This window comes from Girardinichthys multiradiatus, chromosome 18 (assembly GCF_021462225.1).
Source record: "Girardinichthys multiradiatus isolate DD_20200921_A chromosome 18, DD_fGirMul_XY1, whole genome shotgun sequence".
NCBI classification, from domain to species: domain Eukaryota; kingdom Metazoa; phylum Chordata; class Actinopteri; order Cyprinodontiformes; family Goodeidae; genus Girardinichthys; species Girardinichthys multiradiatus.
The window spans coordinates 31721437-31737580 of record NC_061810.1 but is presented as its reverse complement, the minus strand read 5'-3'; the positions used below and the strand labels follow the sequence as shown (position 1 = coordinate 31737580).

Sequence of the window (16144 nt, the reverse complement as noted above, 5' to 3'; positions counted from 1 at the left end):
GAGATTTTGGAGCACTTCATGCTTCCATCTGCTGAAAAGCTTTATGAAGATGAAGATTTCATTTTTCAGCACGACCTGGCACCTGCTCACAGTGCCAAAACCACTGGTAAATGGTTTACTGACCATGGTATCATTGTGCTCAATTGGCCTGCCAACTCTCCTGACCTGAACCCCATAGAGAATCTGTGGGATATTGTGAAGAGAACGTTGAGAGACTCAAGACCCAACACTCTGGATGAGCTAAAGGCCGCTATCGAAGCAACCTGGGCCTCCATAAGACCTCAGCAGTGCCACAGGCTGATTGCCTCCATGCCACGCCGCACTGAAGCAGTCATTTCTGCAAAAGGATTCCCGACCAAGTATTGAGTGCATAACTGTACATGATTATTTGAAGGTTGACGTTTTTTGTGTTAAAAACACTTTTCTTTTATTGGTCGGATGAAATATGCTAATTTTGTGAAATAGAAATTTTGGGTTTTCATGAGCTGTATGCCAAAATCATCCGTATTAAGACAATAAAAGACCTGAAATATTTCAGTTACTGTGTAATGAATCTAAAATATATGAATGTTAAATTTTCATCATGACATTATGGAAAATAATGAACTTTATCACAATATGCTAATATTTTGAGAAGGACCTGTATATGAATATGATAACACTAGATAACTCTGGTTCCAGATTTAGCTCATACTGAATACACAGATGGCCTGTTAATGCAGCTCCTTATTATGCCAGCATAAGGTCAACTTTATGTCACCTCAGAACTTAAGACACATTACATGATGCATATCTCTGTTAAGAAGATTATAAAACCCTAACAGTGGTGCCACTGACAGTTAGGAATGTAACGCCTATTAGTGTTTGGTTTGGTCCAACTGTCCTATGATTAAAAGATGGGAGATTCCGCTGTGGGGCGTCTCCGTAATGGCCCTGCAAAACAAAATATTTGCAGTTTACAAATGCATAAGAGTAGTTTGGTTACCCTTCTCCGAACTGAATTTATTATGTAAGTTTAACGGTAAAAGACACTTTAAAAAAATATTAAAATTCCAATAATTTTTACTTGTACTTGCTTAACAAAATGTATTTATATTTTTTTTAAGGAAATGAAAATGCAAAGTGTTTTTACAGTCGACAGGTCATAAACAACATGATAACATTAAAAATGTCTAAACTCAGAATAATTTATTCTTAATATACATTAAAAACCCACAAGCTCTGATTGACCAATACCTGATACAGGTAATGCAAGGCAAGATTATTTTCTATAGTGTCATTCATTTTCACAAGGTAATTCAAAATGATAAAAAGAATACAGTTTCACAGCTGTTGTCATGAGTGTGAACAAACCAGTTTTACGAAGGCAGAAAATAATCTCTATCATAGCATACACCTCCGCTTTGGCAGAACCATAACTAACAGGCACGTTCACTTTTTTGATTACTAAGTCATTTGGTTTGTCCTCCAAGAATGTGTGAATAAAGCTAAATAAGATGGTAATAAACATTTTAAATCTTTTTTGTTTTCTGTTGGACAATGAAGAACAAAAGATTAGCTGAACTGAACCAACATCTTCAGTTAAACTCTAATTAAAATGCTTACATTGATGTTGAAGTAGTTTTAGCCTCCTAACATATTTTTTCTGTTTTTGCTTTTTATTTTAGATCATCAAACAAAATTTGTAATTAGACAAAGACACCATGTCCTTTCCAGAATTGTTTTAGTTCATCCACTTCGGATGATTTTTAAGCATGGACGAGCTGTTTAAGGTAGTCACATCCTCGTACTCGTACTCGTCGTCTTCCGCTTATCCGGGACCGGGTTGCGGGGGCAGCAGACTCAGCAGAGACGCCCAGACGTCCCTCTCCCCAGACACCTCCTCCAGCTCCTCCGGGTGGAGCCCAAGGCGTTCCCAGGCCAGCCGAGAGACATAGTCCCTCCAGCGTGTCCTGGGCCATGCCTTGGGCCTCCTCCCGGTGGGACGTGCCTGGAACACCTCCCGAGGAAGGCGTCCAGGAGGCATCCGGTATAGATGCCCGAGCCACCTCAACTGGCTCCTCTCGATGTGGAGGAACAGCGGCTCTACTCCGAGCCCCTCCCGGATGGCCGAGCTCCTCACCCTATCTCTAAGGGAGTGCCCGGCCACCCTACGGAGGAAGCTCATTTCAGCCGCTTGTATCCGGGATCTCGTTCTTTCGGTCATGACCCAAAGTTCATGGCCATAGGTGAGGGTGGTAACGTAGACGGACCGGTAAATTGAGAGCTTTGCTTTTCAGCTCAGAGCTCTCTTCACCACAACGGGCCGGCACAGTGCCCCCATTACTGCGGCAGCCGCACCGATCCGTCTGTCGATCTCCCGCTCCATTTTTCCCCCACTCGTGAACAAGACCCCGAGATACTTAAACTCCTCCACTTGAGGCAGGAACTCCCCTCCAACCTGAAGAGGACAAGCCACCCTTTTCCGGTTGAGAACCATGGCCTCGGACTTGGAGGAGCTGATCTTCATCCCAGCTGCTTCACACTCGGCAGCGAACCGCCCCAGCGCATGCTGTAGGTCTTGGCTAGAAGGGGCCATCAGGACCACGTCATCTTCAAAAAGAAGAGACAAAACCGGTCCCCAAACCAGACCCCCTCCAGCCCTTGGCTGCGTCTAGAAATCCTGTCCATAAAAATTATGAACAGGACCGGTGACAAAGGGCAGCCCTGCCGGAGTCCAACATGCACCGGGAACAGGTCCGACTTAGTGCCGGCAATGCGGACCAAACTCCTGCTCCGCTCGTACAGGGACCGGATGGCCCCTAGTAAAGGGCCCCCGATTCCATACTCCTGGAGCAAACCCCACAGGGCATCATGAGGGACACAGTCGAATGCCTTCTCCAGGTCCACAAAGCACATGTGAACCGGTTGGGCAAACTCCCACGAACCCTCGAGCACCCTGTAGAGGGTATAGAGCTGGTCCAGTGTTCCACGGCTGGGACGAAAACCACACTGTTCCTCCTGAAGCCGAAGTTCGGCCGGACTCTCCTCTCCAATACCCTGGCATAGGCCTTACCTGGGAGGCTGAGGAGTGCGATCCCCTATAGTTGGAACACACCCTCCGGTCAGCCTTCTTATGAAGGGGACCACCACCCCAGTGTGCCAGTCCAGAGGCACTGTCCCCATCCGCCACGCAATGTTGAAGAGGCGTGTCAACCATGACAGCCCAACAACATCCTGAGACTTGAGGTACTCAGGGCGGATCTCATCCACCCCCGAAGCCTTGCCACCGCGGAGCTTTTTAACCGCCTCGGTGACTTCAGCCTGGGTGATGAAAGAGTCCAGCCCCGAGTCCCCAGCCTCGGTTTCCACCACGGAATGTGTAATGGCAGGATTGAGGAGATCCTCGAAGTACTCCTTCCACCGCCCGTTAATGTCCTCAGTTGAGGTCAGCAGCCTCCCACCCCCACTATAAACAGTGTTGGCGAAGCACTGCTTCCCCCTCCTGAGGCGCCAGACGGTTTGCCAGAATTGCTTCGAGGCCAACCGGTAGTCCTTCTCCATGGCCTCATCGAACTCCTCCCAGGCCCGCGTTTTGCCTCTGCCACAGCCCAGGCCGCAACACACTTGGCCTCATGGTACCCGTCAGCCGCATCGGGAGTCCCACAAGCTAACCACAGCCGATAGGACTCCTTCTTCAGCTTGACAGCATCCCTTACTGCCGGTGTCCACTACCGGGTTCGGGGATTTCCGCCGCGACAGGCACCGCAGACCTTACGGTCGCAGCTACGGGCAGCAGCATTGACAATAGATGCGGAGAACATGGTCCACTCGGACTCTATGTCTCCAACATCCCCCGGGATCTGGTCAAAGCTCTCCCGGAGGTGGGAGTTGAATACATCCCTGGCCGAGGGCTCCGCCAGGCGTTCCCAGCAAACCCTCACTATGCGCTTGGGCCTGCCAAGTCTGTCCGGCTTTCTCCTCCTCCAGCGGATCCAACTCACCACCAGATGGTGATCAGTGGACAGCTCAGCCCCTCTCTTCACCCGAGTGTCCAAAACATGCGGCCGAAGGTCTGATGATACAACAACAAAGTCGATCATCGACCTCCTGGCTAGGGTGTCCTAGTGCCAAGTGTACTGATGGACACCCTGATGTTTGAACATGGTGTTCATTATGGACAATCCGTGACTAGCACAGAAGTCCAATAACAAAACACCACTCGGATTCAGATCGGGGAGGCCATTCCTCCTGATCATGCCTCTCCAGGTGTCACTGTCATTTCCCACGTGGGCGTTGAAGTCCCCCAGCAGAATAATGGAGTCCCCGGGAGGGGCACTATCCAGCACCCCTGACATGGACACCAAGAAGGCTGGGTACTCCGCACTACCGCTCGGCCCGTAGGCCGAGACGACAGTCAGAGACCTATCCCCAACCGAAGGCGCAGGGATACGACCCTCTCATCCACTGGGGTAAACCCCAACACGAGACGGCTGAGCTGGGGGGCAACAAGCAAACCCACCCCAGCCCGCCGCCTCTCCCCGTGGGCCACTCCAGAGTAGAAGAGAGTCCAACCCCTCTCAAGGAGATGGGTTCCAGAGCCCACACTGTGCGTGGAGGCGAGCCCGACTATTTCTAGTCAATATCTCTCAACCTCCCGCACAAGCTCAGGCTCCTTCCCCCCCAGCGAGGTGACATTCCACGTCCCTAGAGCCAGCCTAAGCATCCGGAGATTGGGCCGCTGAGGTCTCCACCATTGTCCGCCACCCAATCCTCTTTGCACCGGTCCCTCACGGTTCCCCCTGCAGATGGTGGGCCCACTGGGGGATGGCCTCGCGTCTCTCGATCAGGCTTGGCCGGCCGGGTCCCGCGAGGAGTGACCCGGCCACCAGGCGCTCTCCAGCGAGTCCCGACCCCAGGCCTGGCTCCAAGGTGGGACCCCAGCTCCGCCGTACCGGGCAACGTCACGTGCCTCGATATTTTTGTCCTCATGAGGGATTCTTTAACCGCTCTTTTTCTGACCCATCACCTAGAGCCTGTTTGCCATGGGAGACCCTACCAGGGGCATTTAGGCCCCAGACAACATAGCCTCTAGGATCATTTGAGCACTCAAACCCCTCCACCACGTTAAGGTGGCAATTCAAGGAGGGGGTAGTCACATCCATTGGATTTAAGTCTGGACTTTGACTGGGCCACTCCAAAATGTTCCTATCTTTTGTTTTTAAGCAATTCAGAGATTGACTAACTTGTGTGCTACTGATCATTATTCTGCTGCATATCCCAGGGAAGCTTGATCTTAAGGTCACAAACTGAGGGCTGGACATTCTTCATCAGAATACATGCCTTGTGTTGTCAGTATTCCGTAGAATTGTTTAAATGAATGAGCTAACCAAAATCATATTTTGTTTTTGTTGATATAAATGATGTAAGCAGGTTTGCTGAGCTGAAATATTGCAACATTAGTTCCCCTTGCACCCTGTGTAACAGCTGAAGGATAAATCTGAACCTCAGGTGTGCAATTGCAAGCTTCAGTTCTTTATAGACTGACACTTCTATCTTCTGGCAAGGATTGGTCATTTACAATAAATTTGATATAAATGTAATATGACAGAATATCATCAAACTCCCCCTTGCTTGAAAAGTAAGCTTGAAAAATTGGGTATGATCCAATTCCCTCTATGCAATAATTGCTGTCAGAAAATTCTACACATCTTCTTTTTCATTTTCTCTTGTAACTAGATGCTGTCAAGGCCCAGGGGCTTTGCTGCGCAGTTTGCTTGGCTGTATTTATAATTGGACCCTGTCAACAGTGTCCAGTGCAGCTGAAGTGCAAGGTTTGTTATGGCATCTACTTTGTGCCAACTTCAACACATGGCAGCTGTGAGATGGTTTGTCTGTCATTAATGTATAACAATGGGATGGTGCAGACACAATAGTTGCCCCTACATGTTTGTGGAAGGAATGAAAATTATCTAAAGGGAATCAAAGGAGAGTGAGCACAGCTGAAGTCAAATCTTTGCTGGAAATATAAAGACCTAAGGTTGCACATTTACAGAGAGATACTAGTGTGTGTGTTTGTATACAAAGAATGGGAGGTGAACCAAATAATGAGGCCTGGTGTGCCCGTCAGTAACAGAATCAGAGACATTTTCTGCTGACATGTAAATTGTATGTAATAGTAGTGCCAATGCCAGAGGGATCTTAAATTTATCATGGCCCCATCTCTGCGTCAAAACTCCACATTGGACATGTTTCAGTCTCCCATGTTTTCAGCAATCTTTCTTTGTTTCCTGATCAAATTTCCTGTTAACCAAATTAAGGGGTTTGACCTGCTTTGCTGTTTCACTAAGTATCTGTGTGGGTGTTCTCTTAATTAGTGTGGGAGGCAAAAAAAAAAATAGAAGTTGTATCATGACTGAGCTTGTCAAGATGGAAATGCTCTGCTTGGCAAAGTGTCAGACACCAGGAGGACAGATGGAAATAGGACAACGTGATGCATGACTCCAAAAAGACACAGTAGAACCTAGATCCATTTAGAGCAAGGTGTGGGCAGGGTGAAACATGTTGAGATAAGACTGTACTGTAAAACACGTTTGTGGGTGAATCTGTTTATAATCACAGTGCCTTGTTCTATAAATATACATTTCTTAATAAATTCATGAGGTGTATGTGTAAATTAGCTTTTTTATGTTTTACATATAGGAATATTAGTGAGCAAACAGCGTCATGAACATTAATGAACCCACCAGACAGGTCAGGGGAAAAGTTGTGAAGAATTCTAAAGCAGGGGTTTGGTTTTAAAACAATATACCAAGCTGCTGTCAACATATCACTATTGAATCCATCATCTGAAATTGTAATAAATTTGACGCAGCTGCAAACCGACCGAGCCAGCCAGAGTCAGTGGTCTTCAAAAAAACACTCCACGCTTTTTAGCCCTACTGTTCTGCTCCACCACAATCTATCTATCAATGTCAATACAATCCACTGAGGTCAGTGGAAATAGGGTGACAACATGAGTACAAGTTTAAGGCGTGTTATGAAAAATTTCACAAGGCAGTGTATTAAGTTGGACGTGAAGAAGCCGCCTCTCCTTAACGATGCAAACCAGGAGGGGGAGACAAAGGTCCACTTCGATCCGAATAAGATTCGAGATAGTATTTCTAAACAGACCTGCTTGTGATTGCTTTTCTTTATTGTTATTGAGCGTGGCAGGGATAGTTTGGTGTCCTTGAGCAACGTTAGAGATCCTTTTTATTTATATTTACCTGTGCAGGATGTGTTGATAACATACCTCCTTTCATCCACACATCCTTAACTAGTAAGACTACTTCTCACGCGAATTTCATCTTATCCAATAAATGTTTTGCTTAGTGAAGCTCAAAGGTCTATCCTCCCCTCGTTCTTTCTGGCCGGAATGACACAACCTCCGTCCATTCAAGACCCGACAAACGCATTCCAGGGGAGACACTGGCCAATGGGGTGAGAGGAGGGCGTGACTTTTCTTTTACTCCAGCCAAAGCAGGAGTATGAAGTTTCGCCTAAGAGTGCACAGCTGCTGGGAGAGAATGGTGCAGCTTCGCGCTCAGCTCAGGTGCGTGATATTTTCTAACTCCGTTTTTATTTTCCTATAACTTCAACCGACGTTTGCAAGAGTGCATGCACAAAGTTCGGCGCTGTGGCTTTGCTTCCCAAATGGCTTGGATTTTTCCCCCGCATCTGCACAGCACTGGCGCTTCTTTGCTTCTGCTCGCACTGATTCTGACAGGTGATGCAGTTGCGAGTGTTTATGACAGCTATGGATTATCATACGCCCTGAGGCCCGAGCTCTCGGAAGACACGATACTGGTTGCCAATAATGGGATCCGTGTGCCTTTCGGGAGATCCGTTTTCATTGATCCGATTAACGATTTGGTGGTCCAAGTTCAGCCGGGAGACAGATGCAGCATCACAGTTTTGGACAACGACCCATTGTCTCAAAGACCAGGACACCTGTCTCCAAAAAAGTTTCCGTGTGAATTTGGCCCCAACGACTTGAAGTATTCTCACCTAGGCTCCCGGAGTCCCTCGAGAGACAGAGTGAGATTGCAGCTCAGGTATGACACCCAAACTGATACAATAATAATACCGTTCATGATGGAGGTGGAGGTGATCTTCACACAGCTGGAAGTGCTGACAAAAAATATGCCACTTACTGTTGACAAACTGCTGGGCACCAGTAATCCCATCGATAGAGGAATTTTGGAGTTCACCTTTGATAGAAGCACACAGCAATGCAAAATAGCTTCACTCACTAGTGGCAACGTAATTCCCAGATATGGGAAACTTGTGGATGAGGACAGTCTCGGAACAATAGTAAATTGTGATGAATTCATTAGGATGAACATCCGTTATCAGCATACTTTTGCTTCAAAGTCTCCAAACAGAGATTACATCCCTATGGTGGTGGAATTATATGATAAAGAAGGAAATGTACTTAAGCAGGAATTTTTCCAGATTTTGGTGAGAATAAAAGATGGAGAGGACAACACGCCCCCTAAGCCCAGCTTTGTTGCCATGATGATGATGGAAGTCGACCAGTTTGTAATGACAGCAATAACCATAGACATGCTGGCTGCTGAGGATGTGGAGTCTAATCCTGATGAATTAATTTTCAACATCACTTCCCCTCTCTCCTTTGAAGAGGGCTACATAGTCAGCACAGATGACAGGAATTTACCAATAACCTCATTTTACCAAGGAGACCTCAAAGAATTGAAAATAGCTTATAAACCTCCTGCTGTGGATTCAGACACCGAGAGGATTTTCCAGATTGAATTTGAAGTTGTGGACACAGAAGGGGCAGTGTCAGACACATTTGCATTCATGATTGTTGTCAAGCCTATGAACACGTTGGCCCCTGTGGTTACGAGGAACACTGGTCAGTTACTGCATGAAGGCCAATCCCGGCCATTGTCTAGTTCACAGAATCTTGAAATCAGTGATGAGGACAATTTAGAAAAAGTCATAATCAATGTTATTGCTGGCTTAAGGCATGGAGAGTTAACTGTTTTGGGGTCCAAGAAGAAATATTTTACCCCAGCTGACCTTGATGCTGGAGCAGTCATTTATCAGCATGATGGTAGTGACACATACAGTGATAATATTATCTTCCGAATGACAGATGGCACAAATAAAGTGGAGTTTTTGTTTCCCATCACTGTTGTGCCTACAGATGATGAAGCACCTATTATCAATGCCAACACTGGTTTAATTTTGTTCAAAAATCAAATCATACAAATCTTCCCATCTATGCTCAGCGCTGCTGATATCGACTCAGAAGATTCTACAATAACATTTGCACTGGAGCATCCCTTTTCAACAGTGGGACAGGTGTTGCTGCGTCAGTCTGAGGCACCAAAGGACCCATCTACTTGGAAGTTTAATACAGAGGATGAAATGTATGAGAAAGTAGTGACTGAATGGTTGCAGCACGATATTACTGATGGAAAATTGTTCTACAAGCACATAGGGCCGCACAGCACGAACACAGTCATGGATCAGTTTGTGTTTAGAGTACAAGATGACAATGATCCCCCAAATCAGTCAGGTAAGAGCACATTCATAATCAAAATTCTTCCTGTTGATGACCTCCCGCCTGAACTTTACCCTAGCACAACCTTGCAAATGACGGTACACGAGTATCAGGTCACGTATTTCCGGAAGAAATTCCTCCGCTACACTGACCTTGACTCTGAGGATCGAGATCTCAAATACACTATCATCCAACCACCTACAGACACAGATGGGAACAGCCCCGTTGTACTGGGAGCCTTGGTATTGACTGAAAACCCAAACATTGAAGTGACAACTTTCACACAGGCACAGATCAACCATCACAAAATAGCCTACAAACCACCTGATCTCGAGCTTGGAATTACCAGTCATGTTGTTCAGTTTAGGTACACTGTGGAGGATGTTTCTAGAAATAGTGTTGAGGGGATTTTTACAATATTCTTAAAGCCTGTGGACAACAAACCACCAGAAATAACAAACTCTGGGTTTACTGTGCTTGAACGTGACAGACATATCCTCACCAGAAGCGAGCTGGACACCACAGACACAGACACAGACACCAGCAAGATAATTTTCACTATTACACAGCCCCCTCTTCATGGCCAGATCCAGTTTACATTCACTGACATGACAAAAGGAGATACTTTCAACCTAGAGAATATTAGAAATGGGATGATCTCGTACATCAACAATGGGGATGAATCAACGTTAGACTTGATAAAAATAGATGTCACTGATGGGGTGCACATTGTTCCAATTTCTGTGAAAATTACAGTGAAGCCAATTGATGATGAGATTCCAAAAATCAACCTACCAGCTGGTACGTTAGGCTCCTACATAGATGTACTAGAAAATAAAGCTACAGAAATCACAAGTAATGTGATTCAGGGAAGAGATGAGGACACGGATGACCTCCGTTTGACCTTCATCGTTGAAGACAACCCATCATTTGGGCAAATCCTTGTGAAAGGGGTTCCATCGAGCACGTTCACTCAAGCTGATATCATTAACGGCTTTGTGGTCTATGCTCATACGAGCGGTGAGATTGGCATGAACACAAAGGAAGACTTTTTCAATCTGACTCTGACTGACATGTCTGATGAGTGGACTATAGGAGGAAATAAAATTACAGGTGTCAGAGTTCATGTAACTATTCTTCCTGTGGACAGCCAGGCTCCTGAGGTCTTTGTTGGGCCACAGTTCACTGTTACTGAAGGAGAAAAAAACGTCATTCAGATTCTTCATATAAGCGCTGATGATGTTGACACCCCTGATGATGACCTCCTTTGTACTATTATTGTGCAGTCAACTTCGGGGTATGTGGAAAACATCTCTCCAGCTCCAGGCTCTGAGAAATCCAGGTCTGGGACAGCTATTAGTGCCTTCACCATCAAAGACATTAGACAGAATCACATTTACTATGTTCAAAGCATTCACAAAGGAGTCGAGCCAGTGGATGACAGGTTTACCTTCAGATGCTCTGATGGCATCAATTTCTCTGAAAGGCACTTTTTTCCCATCTCCATAATCCCCTCTAATGATGAAAAGCCAGAGATTTACATGAGAGAATTTGTGGTTATGGAGGGGATGAACATAGTTATTGACACTCCCATTCTGAATGGTGCTGATGCAGATCTCCCATCTGATCAGCTCACGTTCTTCATCACCAAACCTCCCAGACATGGATTTATTCTCAATCAGCTCACTACTGGCACTCTCCCTGTGTCTAACTTCACCTTGGATCAGATCAGGGATGGCTCTAGTATTGTGTATGAGCACGATGACTCAGAGACAACAGAGGACAGCTTTGAAATTGTCCTCACAGATGGAAAATTCAGTGTGGAGAAAACAGTAATAGTTATGGTCATCCCTGTGGATGATGAAACACCGAGGATGGCTATCAACGATGGCCTAGAAATTGAGATAGGTGACGTTAAAGTAATTAACAACAACATTTTAAAAGCCACTGATCTGGACTCTGAGGATAGCACACTGACTTATATTATCAAATATGGGCCCGGCCAGGGGTATTTGCAAAGAACAATACCATCTGGTGAATTGCAAAATATCTCAGTTGGGATGAATTTTACACAGAATGAAGTAGACCACGGACTGATTTTGTACATCCACAATGGGCAAGAGGGAATCCGTGACCTCATCAAATTTGATGTGACAGATGGTATCAACCCTTTAATTGACAGATACTTCTATGTCACAATTGGTGGCATCGACATAGTTTTCCCTGATGTAATCAGTAAAGGAGTGGCTCTAAAAGAGGGAGGCCGAGTTACCTTGACAACTGACCTTCTCAGTACAAGTGACCTAAACAGTCCAGATGAACACTTGGTTTTCACAATCACCCGTGCTCCTGTGAGAGGACACCTGGAATGCACAGACACACCGGGGATGCCAATCTCATCCTTTACACAACTCCAGCTGGCCGGTAACAAAGTCTACTACATTCACACAGCTGACGACGAGGTGAAAATGGATAGCTTTGAATTTGAAGTGACCGATGGCTACAACCCAGTGTTCCGCACTTTTCGCATCTCCATTACTGATGTGGACAATAAGAAGCCTGTGGTTACAGTACACCGCCTGGTGGTGATCGAGGGAGAGAATAAACTCATCACACCTTTTGAACTAACAGTTGAAGACAGAGACACTGTTGACCGCCTGCTGAAATTCACAGTAACTCAAATCCCAGTTCATGGTCGCCTACTCTTTAACAATAGTCGGCCTGTCACCTCTTTCACAAAGCAAGACCTAAATGAGAACATGATCAGCTACAAGCATGATGGCACAGAGAGCGCAGAGGACAGTTTCTCCTTCACTGTCACTGACGGTACCCACACAGACTTCTACGTCTTCCCAGACACGGTATTCGAGACCCGAAAACCTCAAATGATGAAGATTACTGTACTGGCTGTGGATAATGGGGTGCCACACATTGTAGTTAACAAGGGCGCCCAAACATTGCGGGTGTTGGCGGGAGATCACTTGGGGTTTGTGATCACAAGTAAGTCCCTTAAAGCGGAGGACAGAGACAGCATTCAGGATTCTGTGACTTTTAAGATTACTGTAGCCCCAGAACATGGTTACCTGATCAACCTTGGCAAAGGAAATGCAACTGTCTCCACCTTCACACAAGGTAAGAGATCTGTTTTTAATACTACTTTTTTGTTCTTGCAACATTTGTAACATCCTGCAGATATTCTCTTTGAAGACACATTTTCAATGTCAAAGGTGTTTGATGCTAATCTTCTCTTTATATTAACCTGCTATGTTAAATGTGCTCCCCATTTGACACATAAAAGGAACCTTTCCTAACAAAGATTTTTATTAATGCTTCATCCATTTTTAGATAGAAGAAAAATTTTGGGGCCCCAGGCATACCAGATCTCGAGAGGAGTGTTTTTTTTCAAACAGTGCCCTGTGGGTTCACTTTTGGAAAGAGCTGGTGGAGATTTGTACATTACCGGAGAACTATTTTCAAAGAAAAACCAAGGGAAATATAGACATGGTGGTAAATAATATGAAGTGCAAACATGCTGAAGGGAGACTGGCTCAAAGGAAATCACTAGCTTTGTAAACAATACAAGGCTGTGGAGAAGTTATGTTTCAAACAATCCAGAGGGACATCTTGGTTAATGGTAAATATAGGTGTAGCAACACATTTGTTGTGTCAATATCCATGTCATTTCTGCTTTGATTTACGGAGCCACTGTGCAAAGTGCATCACTAGGTAATTAATATTTCAGCAGTTTTCACAAGTGTAGTTTGTAGATACAAACTATGCACCTGTAATAACATTTTAGTGATGCATTTTTTAACTCAATATATCATTTAATTGAATATAATTTGACATAAGTAACTAAAGGCATTAAGTGTTAAACTTTACAAACTACCCACTCAATCTTTACAAAGGATACACACATCAGAGTAACAGTGAATCACTGAATGCCATTCAGGATTTCAGATAAATATACAGCACTTTTTTAGCAGGTAGGTTTGCCTAAAATCTGAATATTCCAGGACTTTCAGCATGCATATTTCATCACATGGTCTGAGTCTGCATCATAAAGCCGTTTTCAAAGGTTGTTTTTAAGAAGCACATTGGGGAAGGAAAAAACAAAATATGAACATATTTTCTTCCATGGCATTTTTAAGCCAAATAACCCATGCAGATTTTTGTTTGTAGGATTTAGCTGCCACTAATCCAAATGCTTTCTTTTTCAGCCGAAATCGATGATATGAACATATGCTACATTCTGAAGGATGGTGACAATGCGACAAATGACATTTTCCATTTTTCCATTGAGGACAAGGGTAAGTCTGCTTTTCTTCAAACACCATCTCATGAAGATATTTGTTAAGTTTGACATAAATCCAGCTTATGCTGACATATGAGCCTGAAACACTGAAATATGTTATACTCTCAACTTGAACCTTGAAAAGATTGTCCACATGTAGGAAAGCCTAGCACGCATATCACAGTGTGCCTAATTAGGCCAGAGTTATGTGCAAAGATAGCAAGGAGTTCCAAAGCTATATTTTTACAAAAACATAAATTAGAGGGAAAGATTTACTGTTTACATTGTAAAATAGGTTTAGCCTCTGTTGTGATTTGTTGCTTTCTTACTTACAAACATTTTATCTAAGCTTGTGTTTTAGTTTACTGCAAATTACCCCATAGGTAGTATTGCCTAATGGCTCCAACCCATAATTACTGGTTATTTTTCAGAAAGTAATTATTCATTTAGCAAATGACTAATTAGTAAAGCAATTAACAAAGACTAGCAAAGATTTGTAACCAGGCACAGGCTCAGTGAAAGGTTTGGGGCAATGATGTCGGTGTTGCCGATTAGCAGAAGCAGCGTGCCTTACAGTGTGTCATTTTCAGTACCCTTCAGCTGTGTTGTGAGCACAAAGAGCTGCTCTATTAGGGGCCCTCTTTTCCCACAAGTACGTCTGTGGCCTCCGTATGCATATTCACGTTTTGCATTTTTTTTAGGACAAATCTGTTGCCTGGGTTTAAATCAATGGCAACAGGTGGATGGGGTGCTGATCAGTGATGACTGAAAAGTAGACGCTGGCTCTAAATTACAGTTCTTTACCTGAGCGGCTTGTTTGTTTTGACTGTAGGACAAACTTCTTTACTAGTGAGGCTTCATCAGTCACCTCGTTATTACCACACCTGAGTTATTTGTCAGGAATCTCTGCTGGTTTTCTTTCCTCTCTGTCACTCTCTTAATGACATACATGGCATCCATGCCAGTAGTTTGTATTCCAGAGCTGATAATTAGATTCACTTTCTCAGTTCTCACTGTAATCTTAATGTTGAGTTTGCACTTGAAGAGGTGATTCTAAATAATATGATCTTATCTGTGCCAATTACAGTTATATCAACACTGTCAGACAAAACATTCTGGGATTTGAATTGTGCTTCAAAATTTGAATTCCTTTACAAATCTCTAAATAGCTGGTCGGCCCATCCACAAAGACTCGTCATGTACTGCAGTGCAGCTGGTGAGGCAGTCAGTGAACATTTTTTCAATGAGTTTTGAGCTGCGCTGGTGGCAGCCCTGATTCCCCAGACGGAGCTTGCAGCTCTTTGAACAGTCGTGTCGTGGAGGAGCTGAATGTTTTACACTAGCACACAACTGCGCCATGCCATGTTAAACAACAGAAAACATTCTCCTCCTCAGTTCAACCTCATTTAGCCACTGCAACTCCTCAATGTTTTTTACAGTAAATAGTTGCTTTTCATGGTGGAGCTGCTTATGGTAAATCCTAGAGTTTGTGCCAACAGATGTCAACTATCCAGCTGTGCACTATTTAAAGAGCATGTGGACTAAGTGCTTTCAATGCTGATTGCCAGCATCCCAAAATTTGTGTTACTTGCTTGGCACATGTCATGGTTATGTAGTCATCCTAATCAGAAAGTACACCCTCGCTGACATCTGGCCTTTTACGTATCAGGACATCATAAAAAAAGATCTAGTTAACTGGCTTCTATCATTATTTAGACCCTAGTGTACAAGAACCTGTATATCCACACTGTCAGGATTTATAAAAGAAAAATAAAGTCAATTAGGACAAGCAGTATGTAAAAAATAATTTATCTCTGGCTTGTAGAACCAATTTCATTCAGCAGTAAGTTGAACTGATTATTTTCTTTATGTTTTTATTAGAAATTCAGGTTGAGATTTTGACTTTGGTGATTGCTGATTATTTAACCCCTTAGCTGTTTTGTATCTATATAATTCATTTGCAGCTTTTTTTGTTATGTCTCATCTGATGTTTTGTATCTACTATGCGTAGTACCCTTTCACAGCTGACAATGAGTGGAATTTTATATATTCCACTCATTGTCTACTGTAAGGAAAGCTGGTTACTCAAATAAATCATACTTATTATCAGGAGGTCACTCAGATTTTTTATTTTAGTTTGATCAGGGGTCATAATCTGATCCAAATGGGGATCAGAACCCAAATTAATGAAGGAAGAAAGTAATACAATTAACTTTTCTTATTCATTAATTGAAATGGTTAACCTCAAAGGAAAAATAAATTGAGACAAAAGGGTTTAATAACACGGGAAGTGGAAA

The 16144-nt window shown here is 44.1% G+C and overlaps 1 protein-coding gene across 1 annotated transcript in view; it reads left to right on the top strand.

Annotated features, from left to right (window-relative positions):
* Positions 1–7542: 7542 nt before the first annotated feature.
* frem2b (FRAS1 related extracellular matrix 2b) overlaps positions 7543–16144 on the top strand; it is a 78212-nt gene continuing 69610 nt past the window's right edge. Inside the window, exons 1-2 of the mRNA XM_047391437.1 lie at positions 7543–12685; positions 13774–13863. Coding sequence (XP_047247393.1) covers positions 7639–12685; positions 13774–13863 — 5137 coding nt within the window. The 5' untranslated portion in view covers positions 7543–7638. The remainder of the gene's footprint in view (positions 12686–13773; positions 13864–16144) is intronic.